Source organism: Diospyros lotus, chromosome 14 (genome assembly GCF_014633365.1).
Source record: "Diospyros lotus cultivar Yz01 chromosome 14, ASM1463336v1, whole genome shotgun sequence".
Lineage (NCBI taxonomy): Eukaryota > Viridiplantae > Streptophyta > Magnoliopsida > Ericales > Ebenaceae > Diospyros > Diospyros lotus.
Genome location: NC_068351.1, coordinates 19,775,147 through 19,799,883, shown reverse-complemented (window position 1 = coordinate 19,799,883; position 24,737 = coordinate 19,775,147). Strand labels below are relative to the sequence as shown.

General features: G+C 37.8%; 1 protein-coding gene across 5 annotated transcripts in view; it reads left to right on the top strand.

The window, feature by feature from the left end:
* Positions 1–24,737, top strand: part of LOC127790791 (uncharacterized) — a 100,587-nt gene that overhangs the window by 23,238 nt on the left and 52,612 nt on the right. For 3 of the 5 annotated variants that reach the window (XM_052320473.1, XM_052320472.1, XM_052320475.1), the window contains 9 exons: positions 7,732–8,069; positions 8,190–8,286; positions 14,749–14,826; positions 14,924–14,983; positions 15,216–15,320; positions 15,964–16,074; positions 21,237–21,278; positions 21,439–21,549; positions 21,627–21,805. In XM_052320473.1, the coding sequence (XP_052176433.1) occupies positions 7,732–8,069; positions 8,190–8,286; positions 14,749–14,826; positions 14,924–14,983; positions 15,216–15,320; positions 15,964–16,074; positions 21,237–21,278; positions 21,439–21,549; positions 21,627–21,805 (1,121 nt within the window). The remainder of the gene's footprint in view (positions 1–7,731; positions 8,070–8,189; positions 8,287–14,748; positions 14,827–14,923; positions 14,984–15,215; positions 15,321–15,963; positions 16,075–21,236; positions 21,279–21,438; positions 21,550–21,626; positions 21,806–24,737) is intronic. The other 2 variants (XM_052320474.1, XM_052320476.1) reach the window with 2 other exon arrangements.

The window sequence follows — 24,737 nt, the reverse complement described above, 5'->3', positions numbered from 1 at the left end:
TATTGACCATGTCTCATGATCTCACTGTTTTTGACACCTATAAGCCTCTGGGAATTCCTGAACATATCACCATAACCAATGGGACTTCCATTCCTATAAAGGTCCAGGGCAAGGTCACTTTTAGCCCTGTTCTTCCTGTTAAATAGGTTTTGTATGTTTCTAACTTATCTACCAACCTGATTTCTATCCATCAGTTTACTAAGGAACTTAATTGTCAAGTTATGTTTTCCTTTCATACCTGTGAATTTCAGGAAATGAACACAGGGAAGATGATTGGTGCTGTTGAGGAGTGGAATCGCTGTTTGTCTTGAAGAAGGAGTGTTTTTCCTAAAGGCTCAGCCTAGGCTTGCTTGTTCATCTTAGTCTTCTCCTCCTCTCACTCACATTTGGCTTTACCATTATCGCTTGGGACACCCTCCTTTTCCCTTACTAAAAACTATGTTCCTTGCTTTATTCAAGAATTTAGATACTAGTTCTCTTCATTGTGATGTATGTGAGATATCCAATTGTCATGACAGCAATAAAAGGGTATTATTGTAATAGGATAGAATAGTTTGTTAGGGATATTTTAGCAAGTGGTTAGAAACACATGGGAGCATGTGCTAGGCTGTTAGAAGGCAAATATGTCTATAAAAGGTTACTGTAATGGTTTTGTTTCCTTATCTAAGAAATTAATGAATTGAAATATGTTTTTCTCCTCTTCCAAATTCTCTCCCCTTTCTTGATCTTCATCTCCCTATTTTCTGTTCTTCTAATTCCCCTAACATTTCTTCTAATCACTCCCTCATTCTCTCAAATTCCTCCTTAATTTCCTTCTGTTCTTGGCCATAGCTGAATCGGATTTATCCGATTCCCAAACTGATCCTAGGTTAAGCCCTAGGATCATGACAAATGGTATCAGAGTAGTCCATCATTGGCTGTTGTTTTGATTAAAGTTCTGACGGTGATTATCGGTGAGTTCTTACGGTGATTATCGGCTGTTGATACACTCGGTTATGAAACTCAGAGTGTTGCTGACTTTTGGAGGTGATTTCGAAGGACGGTATCTGGCTAGTGATTTTCATATCCGACCGTGATAGGGAATAGAGTGCTGTCTCGAATCGGAAGGAGAAGTAAGGGATTGGCTCGCGGCTAAGACTCCAACAATCTTGTCCGGAATTGAAGAGGAGCAAGCCAGGAGGATTCGCGACTAGAGCGAACGATTGGTACGGGAGATCCGTTGAAGTTTGCGACACGGACAACATCAGAGACAACACGAACTATGGAGCCTTTTGCGATTGGCGTCGGAGTTTGTCGAAGGTGGTGACATAGATAGCCAGGAGGGTCGCGACTAGAGTGATCGACTGATGCGTTGTTGGTGTTGCCGCTTGATACGTCGGCGATTAGGTCTGGCGATCTAGAAAGTGGTTGATATTAATCTCCCAACAGTGATTTACGAAGGTGATCCAGCAACAGATTCGGAATGGGCGAGGAAAGATGTTGACGAACGACAGCGAATTTTAATAAGTCTTGCTAGTAATTGGTGTGCGAAGGAGGGTCAGACGGATTTTGGCTTGAATCTGGCAAATTGTGTCGACTGCATCAGAGTCGAAATTGAGGATGAAGCAGAAATTCGATTCTGACGCACAGAGATTGAGCTTGGGCTGATAGCTGAGGCCGAACTTGGAAGTGCGATTGAGGCTTGTCTCGATTCTTGAACGATTGATGATGAACGGCAATTGCGATCATAGGTGGACAATTGGTTGACTTGAAGGTGGAACAACAGGGTGATTTGCTGCTGATCTCCGAATTGCTGTAGTTGATCAAGAAGGTGAGGCGAGTATCGGAGACTTTGCAACAGATGAGCTAGAAGGCGGAATCAGATCCGTTGCCTAGCTGTTCAATTGCTGGAGAATTGAAGTTGTAGGCGAATTAGTGAAGCTGTTGTAGAGGAGACTCGTATAGACTGGAGGAACAGGCCAACGATTTTGGCCATGAGTTCTGACAAGCTAGGTGAACTTGAAAGGCGAAGCAAGAGGTGATGCTTGGCTGCGAATTGCAGTAATTCTTGGCCAAAGTGGAAGGAATTGAATCAGATTTGGAGGCAAAGCAGATCCAGATCTCAGGGGTTACGTGAGGCGAATTTGGAGGCCGCCGATTCAATCAAGTCTAGAAGTATTTGCACAATAGAATTCAATCAAGTTTTGGAAGTATTTGCACAGCATAAATGTTGAGATTTGGAGCAGCTGGGAGTGGATTGTGGAAGGCGAATTTGGATGGGTGATTCTTGTCTGTGAATTCCAGTGCTCTTTTGCGGTAATTCCAATCAAATCCTAGGCTGCTAATAAGGTAAACAAAGGTTAATTTTGGCTTTGAATTTTGGGATAATTTGTTTGAAGAAGATCAGTATGTGTATAGCTCCTTGGTCTTCAAAGTATGCTAATTGTGAAAAATCAGCTAAGGGGAGCAGTGCATGTAGGAGACTATGGGAGCCTCAATTGCAGCAGAAAAATGCTGCATTTTCAGTTGGCCAGAAGCAACAAGTAGGGGAAAAGGAGTTTGAGAATGAGATGAACCAATGGGACAAGAGAGCAAGCAGTGGGATATATGAATCGAGCAAAGAATTCGGCCAAATGATACGTGAAAAGTTGCAAGAGTTTGCAATGATACGATCTAAGGAGTATCATTACAATTTTCTCGCCGAATACTTTGATGACTATCATGAAAGTTTTAACAAAGAGGAGTTTCTTAAAATGGAGAAGCCGAAGGAGAAGACAAGAAGGTGGGAAACTGATTCATCATTGACTTCCAAGTATGTGCTTGGGTATTTTGAATTAGGCAGCAATATCAAGAAGGATGTTGGTAGCATCAGAGAGGATATTGGTGATGGATTACATCCTTCAAAGGGAACCTGTAATGAACAGATTGATAGGCCAGCCAATGCAGAGGGATCATCTGATATTGCTAAAAAAGAAGTCCAAATAGAGGGGAATTGCAGCCAACAAAAGGGAAAAGAAGTTCTCGATGGTGATGTTTTTGGGATTCTGCAACAAAAGCAGTCCAACTTTAAGGAAGAAGGGGAAGAGGAAGAAGAGGAGGAGGAAGAAAAAAGTGAGGAAAATGAATTGGAGGGAGGCACTCAATCAATTGACAACCTCTCAAGCACTCTTACTAGTGCTGAGACACTTGGCCAAATGTCAATCATTGAGAAATCGTTGGTTGGAATTGAGATTGCAGTAGCTCCTAAAGTTAATGCTCACAAACAGCCTTGGTATGAGCATTCAAGTCAAGTCTACAAGTCCCCATTGCTGCATTTCAGGGTTGTTGATATTTTTGTAGCAGAGCATGGCTATGGGTTGGATGGGGGTACAATAACAACAACTATGGTCGTAGATTTGCTCTCCTTACTTGTAGTGGATGGTAATGAAGTTTTCCCTAATGAAATTCTGAGCCAATTTATACGCGGAATTAATCTTGAAAACCTAAGAATGAAGAAGAAGAGACCTAGAAGTAGAAAGAAAGAAAGGAGAATGATCCGCATAGAGAAGGTTGGAATTGGATGAAGAGCAACGGCTACTCGTGGCAAGTTCTTGGGGACAAGAACTCTCTTAAGGATGAGGGAATTGTCATGATCCTATGAGCAATAAAAGAGTATTATTGTAATAGGATAGAATAGTTTGTTAGGGATATTTTAGCAAGTGGTTAGAAGCACATGGGAGCATGTGCTAGGTTGTTAGAAGGCAAATATGCCTATAAAAGGTTATTGTAACGGTTTTGTTTCCTCATCTAAGAAATTAATGAATTGAAATATGTTTTTCTCCTCTTCCAAATTCTCTCCCCTTTCTTGATCTTCATCTCCCTATTTTCTGTTCTTCTAATCCCCCTAACACTTCTTCTAATCTCTCCCTCATTCTCTAAAATTCCTCCTTAATTTCCTTCTGTTCTTGGCCGTAGCTGAATCGGATTCATTCGATTCCCAAATTGATCCTAGGTTAAGCCTTAGGATCATGACACCAAACATCATCGAGTGTCTTATCCTAGTAGTAATAAATTGTCTTCTCATCCTTTTTTATTGATTCATTCTGATGTTTGGGGGCCATCTAGGGTTTCTAATTGTTCTGGGGCTACATGGTTCATATCATTCATAGCGTATTGTACTTGAATGACTTGGGTATATCTTCTAAAGGAAAAGGCTGCTATTAGTACTGTTTTACCTCATTTTCATAAGATGATCATAACTCAATTTGACTCTCCTATTCGGAAATTTCATACTTATAATGCATGGGATTATTTCAATAAGCACTTGCATAAGTTTTTCCAGCAAGTAGGGATTATCCATAAATCTTCTTGCATTAACACTTCTCAACAGAATGGAGTGGTCGAAAGTAAGATGGGACATCTTCTAAATTTTTATAGAACCCTTCTCCACCATCATCATGTCCCTAAACATTTTTGTAAAAGGTAGTCCTCACAGTAGCCTACCTAATGAATTGAGTTCCCTCTAAACTCCTTGGTCATTAGATTCCTTTTCAGAGTTTGTCTGCTTACTTTCCTGACACCATTCTGCATACCTCTCTTCCTGTCAAAGTTTTTGGCTGCATGGCCTTTGTTCACATTCCCAAGCAAATCAGAGACAAACTTGATCCTAGGGCCCTTAGATGTATCTTTCTTGGCTTTTCTCCTACCTGGAAAGGTTACAAATGCTACCATCCTTCCACTAGAAAATTCTGTGTCTAAGGATGTTACATTTGTTGAATCTCAACCATTTTTTGGCTCCTCTCACCTTGGTCCCAAAGGGGGCAATCTGTAGAATGGTGACCCAGGAGGTGTTCTTCCTAGTTTGGACTTAGTTCCCATCGACTCTAGTGGGGCAAAACCAAAAGAAACCACTCAACCCAATTCAATTGCTCAGCCAAACTCACCTGCTCACTCTCCTATCTCTAGTGAATAGGACTCACCTACCCAAGCAGGTCAGCATGAGTTCCCATCCTTGGTTAGGTTTAAAGGCTCTCCCTATGTGTTCAAGAGAAGAGCTCAGCCTATTCTACATTCTCAACATGGATCAACAACAACTTCCAGTCCAGGTACTGAAGTCACTTATCCCTTTATTTCTTTTAACCCTAATTCTAATGATTTGGATCTCCCTATTGCTATCAGAAAAGGGGTTAGTAGTTGCACTCAGCATCCATTGGCCAACTATATCTCCTATCACAAACTTTCCCAAAAGCATAAAAGCTTCCTGACTTCTCTAGACACCATTGTCATCCCTAAAATAGTTGATGAGGCTTTAAAAGATTAGAATTGGAAGCAAGCTATGTAGGAGGATATGAGAGCATTGGAGAAAAATAAAACTTGGGATTTGGTGCCTAGACCAAAGGGGGTGGTTTCGGTGGGTTGTTGATGGATTTTTAACTTGATGTATAATGTTGATGGTTCATTGGGAAGATACAAGGCTCGGTTAATGGCTAAATGCTACACTCAAACTTATGGAATCGACTATTTGGAGACTTTTGCTCCAGTGGAAAAAATTACAACTATGAGAATACTTCTATCTCTAGCAGCCTATTACAGATGACAGTTACAACAACTTGATGTGAAGAGTGCTTTCCTTCATGGTGATTTAGAAAGAGGAGGTTTTCATGGAACCACTACCAGGTTTCAATAAGGGAAATTTAGACAAAGTATGCAAGCTCAAAAGGGCACTTTATGGCCTCTAGCAATCACCTAGAGCCTGGTTTGATAGGTTCTCTAAGGCTATGAGGGATAAGGGATATCACCAAAGTAAGGGAGACCATACTCTATTTTTTAAGCACTCACTAAATGAAAGGCCACAACTTTGCTAGTCTATGTGGATGACATAATTGTTGCGGGCAATGATATTGAAGAACAAAGGGTCCTGAAGGACAACCTAGCTCAGAATTTTGAGATTAAAGACCTTGGTCTACTCAAATATTTTATGGGAATAGAAGTAGCCTACTCTAAAGTAGGTATTTTTCTATCTCAATGCAAGTATATTTTGGATTTGCCAAAAGAAACAGGTTTGTTGGGAGGAAAATGAGCTTTCACCCCTACTATAGGACCTAACACTAAATTGGGAGGAGATACTAGCAGTCCAACAGTGGATAAGGGTAGGTATCAAAGGTTGGTGGGTTGGTTGATCCACCTATCACATACCAAGCCTGACATTGCCTATGCAGTCAGTTTGGTAAGTCAATTTATGCATAGCCCAACTGAGGAACATATGAAGGTAGTAAGGAGAATATTGTGTTATCTGAAAACAACACCAGTCAAGGGGATTTTGTTTAGCTTAGGTCATGTTTTGGACATTCAAGGCTACACTGATGTAGATTATGTCGTATCGTTAGTTGTTAGAAGGTCTAGCACCAGGTATTGTGTATTTCTAGGTTGAAACCTTGTCTCTTGGTGAAGTAAGAAGCAGAGTATTGTGACAAGGTCTAGTGCTGAAACAGAATTTAGGGCTATGGCACTTGGTTTATGTGAGTTATTATTTCTAAGGATTGATCTAGAGGATCTGAAAATTACTACTAATGGCCCAATCAAATTATTATGTGATAATCAATCAGTTATTAGCATTGCTTATAATCCTGTGCAACATTACAGGACAAAGCACATAGAAATTGACCGGCATTTTATAAAGGAGAAGTTGGAGAGAGGCTTGATCCATATACCCTATGTTCCATCCAAGAAGCAATTGGTTAATCTACTAACAAAGGGGCTAGCTACTATAAGATTTGAAGACTTGGTATGCAAGTTGGGAATCATTAATATTCATTCACTAGCTTGAAGGGGAGTGTTGATTTCCGTAAGAAACTCAAGAGAAAGAGAAAAGGAAGGTTGCCTAATCATGCCTAAGGAGTATTGGAAGTTAATCCAAATTTATTGTTTTTTAGAAATCTCTAAATTCAGTTTAGGAGACTTTCTTAATTTCAGTTTAGAATTCTTTCCTAAGTTGTTTTGTTGTAATCTTTTCTAAATTGTAAATACTCAACCCTATAACTAGGGCTGTATCATTGTGTGAAGTATGAATGAATTTATTCCATTCTCACAGCTTGGGCTAGAAAGCATGATCCTCCTTGAAGAGTCTTTAAGAAGGACTTCAGCTTACTGATTTCTTCTGCATTTAACTCTCCCAGATCTGAGGAGACAGTAGAGTCAACTTTCTCAGTGGGTTCTTCTGATTCTTTAGTTGTAAGATACACCTTTGTTTGACTCTTAGGCTGCAGATTCTTAAATCCTCCCATTTTGTTCAAAATAGCCTTTGTTCTGTCCAATTTAAAGCATGTCTCCCTTGTGTGTTTGGCTTCTTACTATGGTCAATCTTTCCATAATAACCATATATTTACAGTTGTAACAGCTGTCTTGCCTGCCCTCTATACCCGAGATTCCAACATTTTTGAAGGGATATTATTGTAGTGTGAAAAGGGTACTTAGGGGTTTGATAATGGTGGTGTGTGATGAGCACCTTCCCAGAAGTGTGAAATAGCACTTAGGGCTTTAGGGTTGGTTGGCATGTGACTTGAACATAGGAGTAAAGGGTCTGATATAACTTTTCTTAGTCATTATGACTTGGGCTTCATAATTCAAACTTTCTATGTATTAGTGCTTGCTAACTATGGCAATTTTGGTGCTTATCTATCTGGCAGTTTATTTTTTACAAAATTCAATCTGTGTTTGTTTACCGTGCACTCTTTATTTGTTGCACCATAATTGAATAATTGCACTTTCTGGCAGAAAACAGACGGCTCAACAGCTCAAACCCATAGTGTAGTTTATCATTGGGATGATCATGCTCGAGATACACACAGAATTCAGCAATTAGATTCTGTAGTTAATGAGGGAGATGGGGTTATTAGAGGGAGTGATGCCCCGTTTCTGAATGCTCCATCTACTGAACATGGTATATTGCGACATAATGAGGGTCGTGCAATACAAACTCATGCTGATGGCCAATTGGACAGCAGCAAAATGAATGGGACTCTGAAAGTGCTTCCTGGTGGTCAGTCACCTGTTGACACTGCTGGCTTCTCTCAATTTTCTTCGCCATCTGCAACATCCTTTTCCCCTAGCAGGTAATTAGCATCTAATTTACAAAGCATTCTCACCGATAAAGGCATAGTGAAGGAAAGTGCTTCTTGATAATGTTAGTGGGTGATGTTTAAAACTCAAATGGCATCATACTGTGTTCTCAGGCATCAAATGGAAGGAGAAATAGATTCGCGGTTTACTTTATCGGGACATGGCATGATGACCATGGCTGAAGTTAACAACTCTAGCCTCTACAAGCAGGTATTCACTGGAAAACTCTCCAACTAATGTTAGAGATTAGGAGCACAATAGGATCGGTTCTTGCCAATTCTCACACCCTCAACACACCCGATTGCAATGCAATTGGACAGAAATGTAACCAGAAATAAAATGGACGGAAGAACAGAAAATATAAAGCTGTAAAGGAACAAACACACTGCACAGGAAGACCAAGAATTATACTGGTTCAGGCCAATATTTGGCCCTACATCCAGTCGCCCAAGGGACACAACAATCCTCTAGAAACCGGCCAATCAAATGTAGTGCACAGTCCCAACAATCCCTCTTTCCAGTGCTCCCAAGTACAAACTTCCCAAGAGATTACAAAAAGATCGCTCCAAGAACAATTCTCACAATCTTTTTCTCTTTTACACTGCACTCAAGCGCTCAAGGAATTCCCAATGATCAGAATGTTTGGATGCCCGAGATTGGCACCTTTCCCCTCTATTTATAGAGGTTTGGGGCGCTGGCTATGAGGGATTATTTTAAACCTATACAAAAGTCTAAAATGCCCCTTATAATGTACATAGGAAAAAACATCCTACACTACTTAGTCTCTCGAGTGAACTCCTCCTTCACGGGACTGCATACATCCTCTCTTCTAGATACAATTGACTCTATGCAAAACTCTAACAAATCTCCACCATTTTGCATGAGTCACTTCAACCTTCATCCATTCAAGCCTTGGCCTTCCAATAGATGAACTTGACCTGCTCACCTTTGGGAATGTTTGACATACCTGATCATTCAAAACACAACAAAACATTAAGGATATCAAATCAATGCTATAACTTATATAGTGGAACACCTTTGGATAATTTTCAGTTGCACTTAACTAAACCTGCAACTCTCATTAGAATTATCTACCTCCTCAAGGGGTTTTCCTAATTAATATATCCCTAACATTAATATGATTGGTCTCTCCATGGTGTCTAAGTACACTCTACCATAAACCAAATCTATACTTAATGTTATTTCTCCATCCCAAGGTGTCCAAACTTTTACACAGCATCATAACAACAGTGCACCTTACCCGGATTGGTCTTAATACTGCTAGACTTACTCCTAGCTCCCAAAATCCGCCTTTAGGCTTTACCACTGTCCTCCCTTCTCATGTTTGTTTCAAACTTAAAGGACTACTCATCTCTTTTGTGCCTCTTCTATCTACCACCCTATCAAGATATGCTTAAGATTAGGGTAACCTAGGCTGCCTTAAATTGTCCAGATCCTATTCCAACCTCTATGCCTTAGAATTTCTAGCTTCTCCTTTATCCTATGCTCTCAAACACTGACCTAAACACTCAGCTACACCTTGAGAGTCCTCATGGACAATTCCGGAGAAGTTTCCTTACATTTCACTAGGCATACCATTGGAATACTCACAGCTTCCACATGCACTCAATGTTAACCCTTGGACTTATCCAATCTTATATCTTACCTAAGGAATTACTATCATACCTAGAGAGACCTTCTAAGCAACCAATCCTTGCTTACTTTTCCCTCTAGCCTCTTATCCCTTGGCTACACTATAAGTTCACTTTTCCCTTAATTTCCACATGGATAATGGCTGTTAGTGATACCGACCCAAATTAAGCCTTCATGTGCTGCTTTAACCAATGGCCATTTGTCTAGCCTTTTTCCTAGACTTTTCCCCATTTTTAGCACTTTCCTTAATTCTCAAATAGACACTTCACAACACTCCACCCCTTTAACCTAAGGGATCTTCTATTTAAGTCTTAGATTCTCCCCAAATTTACATGGCTCCATGCCACTCATTTGGACAAGAGTGCATCACCTTTTCTTATACAAGAGGTTCCATTTTTCAGCCTATTCCTTAGCACTCAAACCAGAGCCTAAGCATCCTTCAAACCCAACATTCCATACCTCACTGGTACTTTCTTGTGGTTCTATCTATTCCTCATCCTAGGCAACACTCTAAACCTTCTACTCCCTTGCTCATTACCTACAAGATGATTCTCCTTCCCTTTCCTTGCTTAACTTGGATTTTGATCAACATGGGCTACACCATACAAGAGAATACTTGCACACACCCTTTTCCCCTCACTGTTCACAAGCACCCTCACTGCAAGAGCCAAAACTATCTTAAACACTAGCTTCCTCCCTCTCACAATCCAGCCCAAGCTTACACAATGAATTATGACCAAACATTTTCCAGAGTTCCCTATTGCTATACCCTGGTTCATAGGTTAGTTTAGGGCATTCCCAAAGGATTATACATGCTGTCTTTTTTTTCCAGCATCCCAGATTCCATCCCTTGCCCTTAGCATCAGCTAATTTTATGTCCTATTGGTAGAGTTTTCCCACACAGGTAAGAACCCTAGCTTTAGAAGACCTAGGCATACCTATTCCACAACTCTACTCCACCTAACCTTTCATACCAGAAGCAATTTCCAGCAAGCTTATTTTTAATTCCGGCAAGCTCATATATGCTTGGGAATTTCTTAGGGACATCATCTCCACTAAGTTCACCTCACCTAGCTCCACCATGAGACAAGGCCTAGATAGGTCCCCCTAGATCCTAGAAACTGATCTCTAATGGGCTTTTGACATATACAAGGTTTGTTTAGGAGACTTCTACTTTGGTGACCTTACCAAACTACATGGTTCCTATTCCCTTATACCTGCAAAATTTTCCTCCCCCTAATATCCCTAGCCTTAGATACCTTTCTTAGTCCTTGCTCACCATTGTGAGCTATCCTCAACAAATGACACCGCTTAACTTATCCTAGGCTATCCTTAGTGGCTGCAGCTTATCCACATAAAAATGCCAGCCTGCACCACATAAATTCCATTCTTGATGGTTGCTTCCATCTCTATAAGAGATCCTCGTGCAACTTCTAAGGACTCCAATTCTCCTCTATAAGAGAAATCCTTTACTATCTAATTCTTCCTAGGGAAATTAGGTTTATTATTAAACAGGGATAAATTTACAGCTTATAAAATTTGGAACAGCTCCATCATGCATCCTAATTTCTCCCATCTCCAATTCTCTTGACCTTAATTGTTGTCTAGACAAACCGTTTCCCCCTCCACCATGTCTCTATGGGTAAATACTCATTTCCTATGAGAAGTACACCCTAAACCTAGACCTATGCTACTTTTCTGCATACCTAGAAAAACTATAGGACATTCGCAATCTCATAGCCAAAACCACACATGGTGTTTGAACATCTAGGGTTGGTTTTCTCTTGGGATTCTTTATTCCTGTTTGGCCAATTTCTCTTGATGTGGCCCTCCTTGTGACAATGAAAACATTTTATTTTTCTCCTGCCATTCTTAGATTTTGATCTAGACCTTCCTCCTTGTCTAGAATCATTCCTATCCGGTTTAGACCCAACCGAGAGAGCATCACTGACAGTACTATTTCCCTCTACTTTCTGTTGCAACTCCTTAGACTTCAATGCTCCTATGACATCTTCTAAGGTTAGTGTATCCCTACCATGCTTAAGGATATCCACAAAAGTTTCATATGACTTAGGTAAAGAATGTAATAACCCAAGGGCTTTATCCTCATCATCATAGTTTACATCTATATTTTCTAAGTCAAGACACAGCTTGTTAAAATTATCAATATGACTTTGCAATTTTTGCCCTTCTTGCATCTGAAAGGTAAAATTTTTTTCCTTTAAGAACAACCTACTAGATAGGGATTTTGTCATATATAGGCTCTCTAACCTAAGCCAAATCTTAGCCGCAGATTTCAATTTTGACACTTCCCTAAGGACCTTGTCTCCTAGGCTTAAAATCAGTGTATTGTAAGCCCTTTTCAAGATATCCCTTTTCTTGTCATCTGGGTATTCCTTAGGCATTTTAGACTCCCCATCAAGAGCCTCTTCTAACCCTAAGTTAGCCAACAAGGCTCTCATTTTTAACCTCCAAAGCCCAAAGTCATTTGTGCCATCAAATCTTTCAACCTCATACCTAGCGGCACTAGATGTTGCCACGGTAGGGAAGATTCCTAAAGAAAACTAGGTTCTTGGCAACTTCTTGAACTATCCATGGCTTTGATACCAATCTATTAGAGATTAGGAGCACAATAGGATCGATTCTTGCCAATTCTCACACCCTCAACACACCTGATTGTAATGCAATTGAACAGAAATATAATCAGAAATAAAACAGATGGAAGAACAAAAAATATAAAGCTGTAAAGGAACAAACACACCGCACAGGAAGACCAAGAATTATACTGGTTGAGGCCAATATTTGGCCCTACATCCAATTGCCCAAGGCACACAACAATCCTCTAGAAATCGGCCAATCAGATGCAGTACACAGTCCCAACAATCCCTCTTTCCAATGCTCCCAAGTACAAACTTCCCAAGAGATTACAAAAAGATCGCTCCAAGAACAATTCTCACAATCTTTTTCTCTTTTACACTGCACTCAAGCGCTCAAGGAATTCCCAATGATCATAATGTTTGGATGCCCGAGATTGGCGCCTTTCCCCTCTATTTATAGAGGTTTGGGGCGCCGGCTATGAGGGATTATTTTAAACCTATACAAAAGTCTAAAATGCCCCTTATAATGTACATAGGAAAAAACATCCTACACTAAGTCTCTCGGGCGAACTTCTCCTTCACGGGATTGCATGCATCCTCTCTTCTAGATACAGTCGACTCTATGCAAAACTCTAACAACTAAGTATGGGTGCTTGAAAGATATATCCATAGAAACGATTGGTGATCTAGAATTTATTTACCCAACCCCACCTATAGTGGGATTAAAGCTTCATATGTTGTTGAATATTTGTTCAAACTTGGTTCTACACTTTTTACTCTCTAGTACTGGACACATCTCTCCACTTTTGAATGCCCATGTCCATGGTAAGAACATAGGTGTTGTCACTTAAAAAAATTAGATTGCATATTACAACTTTACACAAAATTTCATAAAATCTGTTATGAAATAAAAATTATAAATATATATGTATTTTTATTTTCACTTGGTTTTTTAATTTTAAGAATTTTATAGCCCAAAATTTTAACTTATTTAAGAATATTGCTTCTAGGTTTTAGGAATGGAAGAGGGAATTTAAGGGCTATTTAGTTCCAGAAAACGTTTTTCACTTTTTCATCTTCAATTTTTCACTTCATGTCCTGTTTTCCTTTCCCATAAAAAAATTGAAGAACACATGGACAGATAGTTTCTTATTTTAAAGAATGAAAATATGTGTTTAAAATGGTGATATGGAACATATAATGCAATATTTTGTTATTGATAATAATATTGTAATATTAAAATATTAGCTATATTATTGTTATTATAAATTAATACTACTATTGTAATTGATATTGCTAATATTATAATACTCCTAATGATGATAATTTATCAGTAATATTTTTATATTAAAATTATGAATACATTAGATTGTTAACATTATGGTATTAATATTATTAATAGAAGGAAAATGCTATTGGTACTCCATGGGTTACACCATGGGCTACATAATATAGTTAAAATGTTCAAAATACCTCTCATCCAAGGTGATGAAATAAGGCAGTGAGGCGATGTAAAGTGGTGAGACACATGATTAAAATATCCCTCACCTAAGGTGGTGAGGCAGCACGAGGCTCTGAGGCGAGGTGAGGTGAGGTGGTGAGGTGTGAGGGGTATTTTTATCATTTATGATGCATTGTGTAGCTCATGGTGTATCCAAGTACCTATAGCATGGTGCTTAATACAATATTCATACAATAGCAACAATAATCGTTAGAAGCTTTAATCCCCCTGGTAACAATACAATATTCATGGTATAACTATTATTAGAATATTAATAATAATCATTGATGATATTGTTTATAAATTTTATTCTCTTATATACTTTTAGAATTTTTATAATACTAATTTTGTTGATATTGTTAATATTATAATATTATTGATTATTTATCAATTTTAAAATTATAATATTATAGTATAATAAATTATTTAAATCAATTTTCTATTTATTAGTTGAGTATATTACACTCTGTATCCTTGAAGTTTCACTAAATTACTGCTTATTCCCCTCATTGTTTGAAAATTACATTGACATACCGAAAAATATAATTTTTCTTGTTTTATTTGGAAATTGTTTCTTTTGAACATGTTCTCCCATTTTTTTTTTTCTTTTCTGTGAAACAATTTTACAAAACAGGGCTTGTTTTCCACAACGAACGAGCCCTTATAGTTTCTAAACGTATTTGCAGTGTAAAAATTAAAATAGTTTTTAATTTGATGTATAAATATGAGATATGTCATTTACCAATGTGTCTGTGAGGCGTTGTGATGCATTCTAACTTTAAAATTTACCATGAGATATGTCATTTACTTATGTTTGTGTCCTTTAAGTGGTCATTTTTTCTGCAAATTGATTTCTTAAGTATCTAATACCAACTTTATGAGATATTTCTTGTGCTGCTTTTGGTGAATATATAAATGTAGGATCTCTCTCTTAAGGTCCGGGAACATGAAGAAGAAATTATGCAGTTGCGGAAACATCTCGCTGACTATTCAGTCAAGGTGAAAGGCCTTTCAGATCTTCTCAATTTATTATATTTCCAAAGAGATCTTTTTCGTTAATTCTTACTTACATCTTGCCTTTTATTATTGTTTATAGGAAGCACAAATACGAAATGAGAAATATGTTCTAGAAAAGCGCATTGCTTATATGCGAATGGTAAGTGGTATTTGTCTCATGCTTCTTCCCCCCCCCCCCCCCCCCCCCCTCCTCTCTGTCTCTGTGCTTGGGAAAAATGTACAATATTAGGTCTTTGATCAACATCTCAAGTTTCTTAGTACTCCATTTCTCTCTCTCTCTCTCTATATATATATATGTGTGTGTGTGTGTGTGTGTCTTCAGGTCTCTGGTGATATCAAATTGATGAAATTTATTTAATGGATGCTATTAGGCCTTTGATCAGCAGCAGCAAGACCTTGTTGATGCTGCATCTAAAGCTCTCTCCTACAGACAAGACATAATTGAGGAAAATATACGTCTTACTTATGCATTGCAGGTATATTTCTTTTATATCTACTTTATGTTCCTCTGAGTTGATGCTTTTGTCTTATGTAAAATAAAGTGATGTTTTTTCTTGCGTGTTCAATTTTGTATCTAAATTTCAAGTAGTAATTCAACCGTTTCCAGGCTTGAAACTTCTTTGAGTGCACTAAAATTTATTTTTTTACTGTTGGTAATTAGGTTGCCACTGTTTGAATTCCCCTGTCAACTTATAAATATATGGCAGATAATACATCCAGATCTTAAGTCTTGCTTTCATTGTGCTGCTTTAGTGAGTGAGTTCTAAGTGAATTTTTATTAATGGCTAGGAGTTGTCAAAGATAAGTGAGGCTGCAAGCAAATATATTCTCATTCTCATTCTTATTAGCCATCAATTCATTAATATGATTATCATGAAAACTGAAGAATTAAAGACATGAAAATAAAAGAAAAGACATTTCATATAATTATTTGGTATCACTTTAATGTTCAATGTTCAAACTCTACATAAATTATCCATTGACCACTGCCTGTTGTGTATAATGGCGTGACTTTTCTTTCAGATGTGCTTTTTTTTTTTTTGGCTGAGTATTCACATGTGCTTTTCACTTTGTCTATTCTATAAAGCTGAATTATGGGGATGCACTTGGTTCTTTCAGGCTGCAGAACAAGAAAGATCAACGTTTGTGTCATCTTTGCTTCCTCTTCTTGCAGAGTATTCTCTTCAGCCACCAGTTCCTGATGCCCAATCCATTGTCAGCAATGTCAAGGTCTGTAAGAGCTTGTTTGAGTTGTGCAATATGTTAAAAGCAAACTTGAAATAGGATTCTAGGAATATCAAATAGCTAGCCAAAAAAATAAAATAAAAAAGAATACGAAATGAAATACCTGTATCCTGCTGCTAGAGTGGCTATCAGACTGGGGTGAGCTTAATTTGTTTCCATCAGATAGGCCTTCAACTTTTATAATCCCAGTTTCTCGCAGTCATTTCTTTCTTTCCTTCTTTCTTTTTTTTTTTTTTTTTTTTTCATTATTTTGTTGTTATTCATATGCAAATCTCCTTCCTGCTATCAAGACTGAAACACCACAAGTAGGATTTGACGATGATTTGCCAGTCTCTTTTATGTTTTTTCTGATATAAAACTGACATTAGAGTTCATTCAAATTAATTATCTGTTCATTCAAACTAATTATCCTCTTTGTCTAGCTAGAACAATAACAATGATCTGATGTTGATGAATTTATTGAGAATTATATAGATGGTTCCTCTTTATCTGAATTTAAAAGATTACCTGCTTATAATTATTTTTTAAATATTTTTTATCCATAAATGGAAAAAATTTTCAATAAGTAAAAAATGCATAGAAATAGGGTGAAACTGGACATCTATCTTGTACAAATACCAAGCACTATGGACAACATCAAGTCGATCAGAAAATCAAGCACGGCAGAGCGCTGCATCTCTTCTCCTCGAACAATAGAGAATACCTCTACAACAAGAGGCATAGGATCCTTTCCCAAAATCTGCACTCTAACTTGGTCATACTCTAGGTTAAGACTAGTAAGAAATCAAAGATTTGATCTCTCTCCACAAGTGCAGTGTGTGTTGTAGTATCTTCAGGGAAGGTCATTGTCATATTATGGTAATGATTGATCTCAGACCAAATACTTGTAAATGTGTTGTAATAATCAGTCACTGTCATCCCTCCCTGCTTCATAGCAACAGCCTTGGTTCAAGCTGATAGATAACTGCTGCATCCTGCTTCATGGACTAGCTTTTGCGGAGTGTCTCCCAAATGTCATGGGCATAAGATAGAAACATGCAGTTTCAACTTATTTCGGGAACATGGAGTTCCAAAGCCATGACATAATCATGGCATCTTCTTCATCCCATGCCCCAAACCTTGGATTGGTAGAACTAGGACCCTTACTGGTTAGGTCAGGCGGTTTTCCACATTCTTTTAGATAGGTAGAGATAGCTTGGGACCATTGGAGATAATTCTTTCCATGGAATCAATAAGTTGAATTGATAGGATGAAGATCACCCAAGAAATCAGTGGGTTGATTCCCAAATGGAAGATCAGAAGGATTTTGGGTGACTGCATTAGAAACTATAGAGATGGTAGTGGCAATTTCGGCTAAATAGATGCAGCAATGAAGATTGAAAAAAGGGAGAGAATTGAGGGTAGTGGGTGACTGCATCAGAAACTGTAGACATGGTAGTGGCAATATTGGCTAAGTAGATGCAGCAATGAAGACTGAAAAAAGGGAGAGAGTTGAGGGTAGCAGTTGAACAACAATGAAGACTGTAATGGCACACAAATAAAAAACCCCTAAATATGGTGGCAGAAAAAAGAATTAGGGTTCCAAGAAAGGAGTCTTTGATACTATGTAGAAAAATGAAAGAAGTTGAGAAAATTGTAGATCCTTGCTTGATTGATTCTCGAGTAGTATGGGGTATTTATACACAACAACTAGGTTATCTGTTATATTTTGAGAACTTATTTGAACATGTTTTGAAGATAAAATACAACAACAAGAAATTAAAAATTTGCTGACATATCTTGGATTATTCTGCTGCCTTATCTGCTGTCTTTTCCCCTTCATTCTTGGAGTTTTTCAATCTCCAAATTACTTTATCACTTTATCCTTTCATCTCCTATTTTTCAAACACCAAATCACCTTATCCTTTTATCTCCTATTTTATAGGCCATAAGATTAGGAGAACAATCTAGCTATTACTTGAGTCATTCTTTGAGTAAGCTGTTATTTTATTTCCAGAATATCTTTGTGATATTTTCAACAGTTTTCAACAGAATATCTTTGTGATTAGTTAATATAAAACCTCTTGTGGGTTTTACTCTTAACCATTTTTGTTAAAATCCCGATTCTACGTGTACAATTTTAATTGTTGGGGACCCCCAAATGATTCAAATCACATGCAAAATGGAAATTGGGGTCAAATTGCATAAAATCGGGATTTAAATTGGTAAAATTGCTGAAATCGCGATTAAACTCACGATTTCAACGAGTTTAAATTTTTCACTTACTGGAGGCTTAGAGACGGAAGTATTAAGCGACCAAATTGATTAAGTTCTTATTCACGCACAAATCAGTGAATCACAATCGAGGGCTTGCTTTTGAAACCCTTATCTCTCTCTCTAATCTATACCTTCTGCTGCCATTCTCCGTCACCGCGTAGTTGCTTGGTGCTCGGTGCTTAGTCAGTCGCACATCTTCTCGGAATCTTGCCATTCTCAGTGACAACTGCGTAACCTCTATTTCTTTCTCTTTGCTTTGTGTACTTCACTTTCAACTTGTGACAGAGGTTGTATAGATTCAGTGTTATCAGCTAGTTATCTCAAGTGTCTTCAATTGCCTCCCTGTAGGGCTGATTTGTGTTGTGGTATAATTGGTGGATTTTATTACATCCATGAGTGTCTAGTGTGATATTTAATGTTATAATCTTCTCTTATTGATTGGAAAATTAAAAAGAGAAAAAAGAAATCAAAGAGAAAGCTTAACCAGACGGTTTTAGAGAGTTTTTAATACTAGGGCATGAATAAAAAAAATTAAACCGTGAAGGATTGGAGTTTTTTGTTCTTTTCTTTCATTATCTTCTACTTTTCCCACCTGCCAAACAAAAGGCCAAGTTTTTCTAGTGCATATTATTATTATTATTATTATTATTATATGTTTCCACAATGCGCTAATGCCCACATGGGTAAGCACGTTTACATAGATTCAGCCAAGTGGCAAATATTAATTCATTTTTTATAAAATTATGTTATAAATATATATTTTAAAAATTAAAAGGTATTTGTAATTGTCGAATTTTAGCAACCATGCCCTTAACTACTTAGTCATAATTAACTTTAATGACAACTGATGGCGAAATTGCGCAACATGATTGAACCTAATTGTAATACTAACCATTACTTGCATATATCAATTTTTTTGCATAAAAGCATGATATGCACTGTATACAAATTGATATACCATTAAATAACAAAACAGAAATGAAAACATGCTCTACATGCTTGTAGTTGCTCCCTCTTACTCCTCGAGCTTTCCTTGCCCTTCCTTGAACCTGCTATATCTATTATATATATAGTTTTGTACAAGGAAAATAACATTTTGGGTTGAGCTATACAGTTCTAAAACATCTTTCATGCTAGCAAATTTGACAAGAAATTCAAATAAACACCTTTCAATGCAACAATAGCATTTGAATTGCAAGCTAAGCATGATATTTCAATGAGCACATGCATGGCCAAGTTTTCATATACAAAATACTTGCAATCATATAGTTTTCATCACAAACAATGGAAGAAATAGTGTTCATACCCCAAACCTTAAAATAGCTCAAAGATGGATTAGCTGTGATAACCTTGCTTCTTCTCTTCTTCTCTTCTCTTTCTTTCCTCTTTTTTCTTTAGCTCTTGGTCCAAGCTAGCTGAATCCCTCTCCATTTCTTCCTCTCATAGAACAGACACCCCTTTCTTTTCCTAGGTTCTCCTTTACATCCCTTTCTTTACTAGCTTTTCTCAGTAACTCTTTTTTTCTCTTTGTTTCTTTAGTTTACTGAGAATTTGCAAAACATTCTCTCTAAAATGCCACTTTTTCCATATATATATTCCTTAGCTTTGCCGCCTCAAAGCTTCAACTGCCACCTTTAAGCAAGCGTAAGCTACATCATGCTTAAATTCCCACAATTAATTACTTTAGACACCTTAGGTTTAGGTTCTCAGGGAAAGACTATGTGCTGCCACCTCCTGCTTGATGTTAAGCCACCTCAAGCTTACTTGTTTTGTTTCTAATATTTTTAGCCACTTTAGTTTTCATTTCATGAATTTTAGCATGTGACTTGCTGTGAAAATCGGCCACTAAAGTGAAAACTTCAAGACAACTTCAGTCACTTTGTCTTGAATCACCAGTTAATGCCACCACCTTTTTAAACTCATAATATTACTTTTACAATTTCCTCTGTTTTTATTTACTTTTTGATTTTTAATCCTCCTAGGATCACGAGATACTTCAGGTTCACCTAGTAATTGACCTTTGTACCATATTTAACCCTTGATAAATTGCAAGCTTACCTCGTAAAGATTTTGTATTCCAATACTACATCATAATCTATAGTGATTCGTTTAATTCAATCATTTCTCAACTCGAATACACCCTCTTGCTAGTTAAAGAAATTCACATATATTTCGAGTGATATCTAGCTTACTTATCACCCCTTTAACTTGTTTCACTTAAAACCCGTTTTTCTTAGGCTTTTCAACACTTACTAATTTCTTATCATACTCCCTAGGTTTGTTTTGTGTCCCCGTGTGTATACGGGACCTTTGTCTAATGAGGAATCACTGCAGGATTATTCCTTTTGCGAAACTGAGACTCCTTTAGGTTTATGTCGCTTTTCCTGACTTTGTTTCTGAAAATTCGGTTTTCCGTGCTGGTATTTCTGGCAGTTTAGAAACTGCTCCTATATTGAAATTTTTTAGCCTCATTAGACTCATCTCAAGAAGCTCATAAATCTCCTACACCTCTTCTTGGACATCCATGTCTGAAGGTGCTCCCTGCAACTGATTTAGCAGTTTATCGGTCCTCGCACTAGGTAATTCTTTAAAATGCACTGTAAGGCGGGGTGTTGCATCTTTGTGAGTCTTCTATTGTCTTTTGTTAGCTTCATAGGAGAGTTCAGACTTAATTATGGTCTTTATTTTGTTCTTGAAGACCAGAGATATATGCTTTAATCTTCCTCAGGAGATGCATAACATTGTTGAGTTAGGACCTTTATTTGACATAGAAGAACTTAAATTAAAACAAAGATATATCCTTATTTTCCCTTTTATGTTGTTTGAAGCTCTCTTTTATTGCCTGCAAAATTGCTTTGTGATGCTTACTTTGAGGAACCTTGCTCTTTCAGGTCCTGTTTAAACATTTGCAGGAGAAGCTCATTATTACGGAGGTATGTTGCATATTTGACAGCAATATAAAACTACTGAATCTGTTGGTTTTAATCTGTAATATCTAGCAGATTTAACAATGCTTTGGTTAATTTGGAATGTCCTGAGCATCTTTGATTCTCACATTGATTTGTTTGGGGATTCTGTACATGTCATGGCCAGGCAAAACTAAAGGAGTCTCAGTATCAGCTGGCACCCTGGCGTTCTGATGTGAGCTCCTCAAATTTTCCTCCTCAATCACCATCTTACAAAAGTGGTGTTGACTTGACCACAGTATGCTCAGACATTTCTTGAAGCTCTTCCCCAAATGTTATAATTGAGTCTGAAATTCTCTATTTTTCACTTAACAGAATAAAAATGGGCTGGAACTGGTACCGCAGCCAGCCTTTTCTCATGGAAACCTTCCAATTACTTCTGATACTCATGCTGATTGGGATACGGTGGGACATCATCAGAGTGGTTTAGGTGATGGGGCTGCAAAACATCCAGAACCTGATGACAGGTTGAGGTATTCACCTCTTGCAAGCAGGTGAGCCTGGTACGTGGCTTTTGGTACAACAATTACCACCATCTGATTTGCTAGTGGGTTGTGTTTTTATTGCATTCTTCTGTTGATCGCTCATGCATCCTTGAATTACTGTCTAAAAGTGAATGTAGAGATAAGTAATACTTGATCATACATGAGCTTCAAACCCTAGGAAGTAGTTCATTGACTAGTTTTGAGAGAAAAATGAGTGTTTAGATCTGGAATAAAAGATTGAAAAACTTTAGAATTAGAACTAGTAACAAGGATGTCATCCGCATAGACAAGAATGAACAAAACATAGTGAGAGGTCTTTTTGATAAAGAGAGAAGCATCGGAAACAACTCTTATAAAACCCGAACCTTGTAAGGCAGTCCTTAATTTTATGTACCAAGCTCAAGGAGCCTGCTTAAGACCATACAACGACTTTTTCAATCTACAAACATGAGAAGGAAATTGTAAACTAACAAATCCTTTAGGTTGTGACATGCAAACAGTTTCAGTTAAGTCCCAATTGAGAAAGGCATTATTGACATCCATTTGTTGAATATCCCAACCAAAAGTAGCAGCCAAAGAGAATAAGACCTGAATGGTAGGTGCCTTAACCATTGGGCTAAAAGTTTTAGCAGTCAATACCTAGGTGGTTTGAAGGATTCCCTTAGCCACTAATTGGGCTTTATATTTGAGAATGAACAATTGTGAGAAAACTTGGTATATATTTCTCTTATCTTTATTAGGAATGGTTACAATATATATAGGAGAAAGAAATCAATCAAATCCTTATAATTAAGGAAAAAAGAATGAATCCTAATTATATCAATTACTAATTTACATCAATCAATCAATCCCAACAATTATGGTTGATTATAATTTATCCCATAAATTGTGGGATATGATTTTCCAACACTCTCCCTCAAGCTAGTGAATAGATGTCAATCATTCCCACCTTGCCCACACAATACTCAAAGCTTGGTTTGGATAGAGCTATGGTAAGAACATCTGCTCTTGAGAAGTTGTGGGAACATAGGACAAGAATATAGTTCCATTATCTATTTTAGATTTGATGAAATGTCTGTCGATTCTAACGTGCTTTATCCTATCATGCTAAATTGGGTTGTGTACTACACTTATAGTTGATTTACTATCGCTGTAAAGTTTCATGGGGTTGGTGGTAGGCATGTTTAAATCTGCCATAAGTCTTTGGATCCAAATGAGCTCACAAGTTCCTTGAGCCAATGCATGAAACTCGGCTTCTGCACTGCTTCTTGCAACAACAATTTGTTTTTTACTTCTCAAAGTGACTAGATTTTCTCAAACTTTAGTGCAATACCCAGTTGTAGATTTACTTGTCATCCATTGCTCCTTCCCAATCTACATTTGAGTACCCCACTACATCCCTAGTATTCGTCTTTCTGAACAGTAATCATTTTCCTGGACTTCCTTTTAAGTATCTCAGGATCTGAATTGCTGGATCCATATGCCTCTTCGTGGGAGCATGCATGAATTGGCTAATTAAGCTCACATTGAAAGTGATGTTTGGCCTAGTTAAGGATAGATAGATTAATTTCCCAACTAGTGTTGATAGGTCTCCCTGTCCACTGGAGGATCATCATCTGTAATCAGTGTTCTAAAAATCGACCTAGGCACTGCCGAGGAGTTAGGCGGTCCTTGGCCATTGCGAATATAGGCTAATCAGCCTTCCTAGGTGCCGATTCGATTAATCGGTCGTCGGCAGTGCCTAGCCGCTAAGGTCACCTAATTTTCAAAGGTTTTAAGTTATGAGAAGTGAGAACCGACCGATCGTCGAAGTCAAGTGCCTGTACTGTGCCCTGATTTCTCTCTCTTGACGCCGTCGTCATTCGCCTTTTCGAAAGCTCTCTCTCATCGTCGTCGCCAATCGTCTCTCTTGGCCCTTGATTTCCTGATTTCCCTTGGCCCCTTGGCTGTCGTTGCTAGTTGTCTCTATTATCCCTTGATTTCTCGATTTCCCTTGGCTGTCGTCACCAGCCATCTCTCTTGGCCCCAATTTCCTGATTTCCCTTGGTCCCCGCTGGCGATCATCTCTTTTGCTGTTGGTTGTTCTTCCTTTGCCCTCTGGTACCTGTACGTATAGCCATCACCCATATCAGTTTATATATATATATATAATATAAGTTTCTTCGCCAACCAATCCATCTGATCTGTTTATATATATATAAATATATATATAAATTTCTATTGCACTCTTCTTTGATTAAATTAAAAATGTCGGATGGGACTGGGAGTATGGGAGCATCGTCCATGGCCGCCGCAATTCTTAAAAGAAAGTGAAATGGTGTCAGATGGAGTATGGAATGTTAATTGATCCGAAAAATATGGATAAAGTTAAATACAAGTTGTGTGGTAAAGTTATGTTTGGCGGAGTTTATAGAGTAAAAGAATACATGGGCCACATTCCGGAAATGTTTTTGCATGTCCAAAATCTTATTCGGATGATTAAGCCAAATGCAAGAATGCTATTGCCGATGCAAAGAGTAAGAAGAAGAATAAGAAGAAGGAGGACGACTTGATGAAATCATCTGTTAATATTTCTAAAAGGGAGGAACGGGATGATGAAGATGAATTGCAAGAGTTAGGGAGCAGAAAAGCGCTCCGTACTCTTGGCCCTATGGATAAATTTGCAAGCTCCATTAGCCTTGAAACTTGTTTGAGTGCGAGAATGATGCCAAGGCAGCAAAATATCAACGAAGCACTCTTTAAAGAGAGAACAAGGTCTGTTCGTGAATATTGTGCTAGACGGGTGTACGAAGCTGGTATACCTTTCAATGCTAGTGATTGTGATAGTTTCAAATTGTTTGTTGAGGTGGTTAGTCAATTTGGGTTGGGCTTCAAACCTCCTAGTCAATACCAGTTGAGGGAACCATTATTAAAGGGAGAAATTGACGGAATGAAAGAGTTA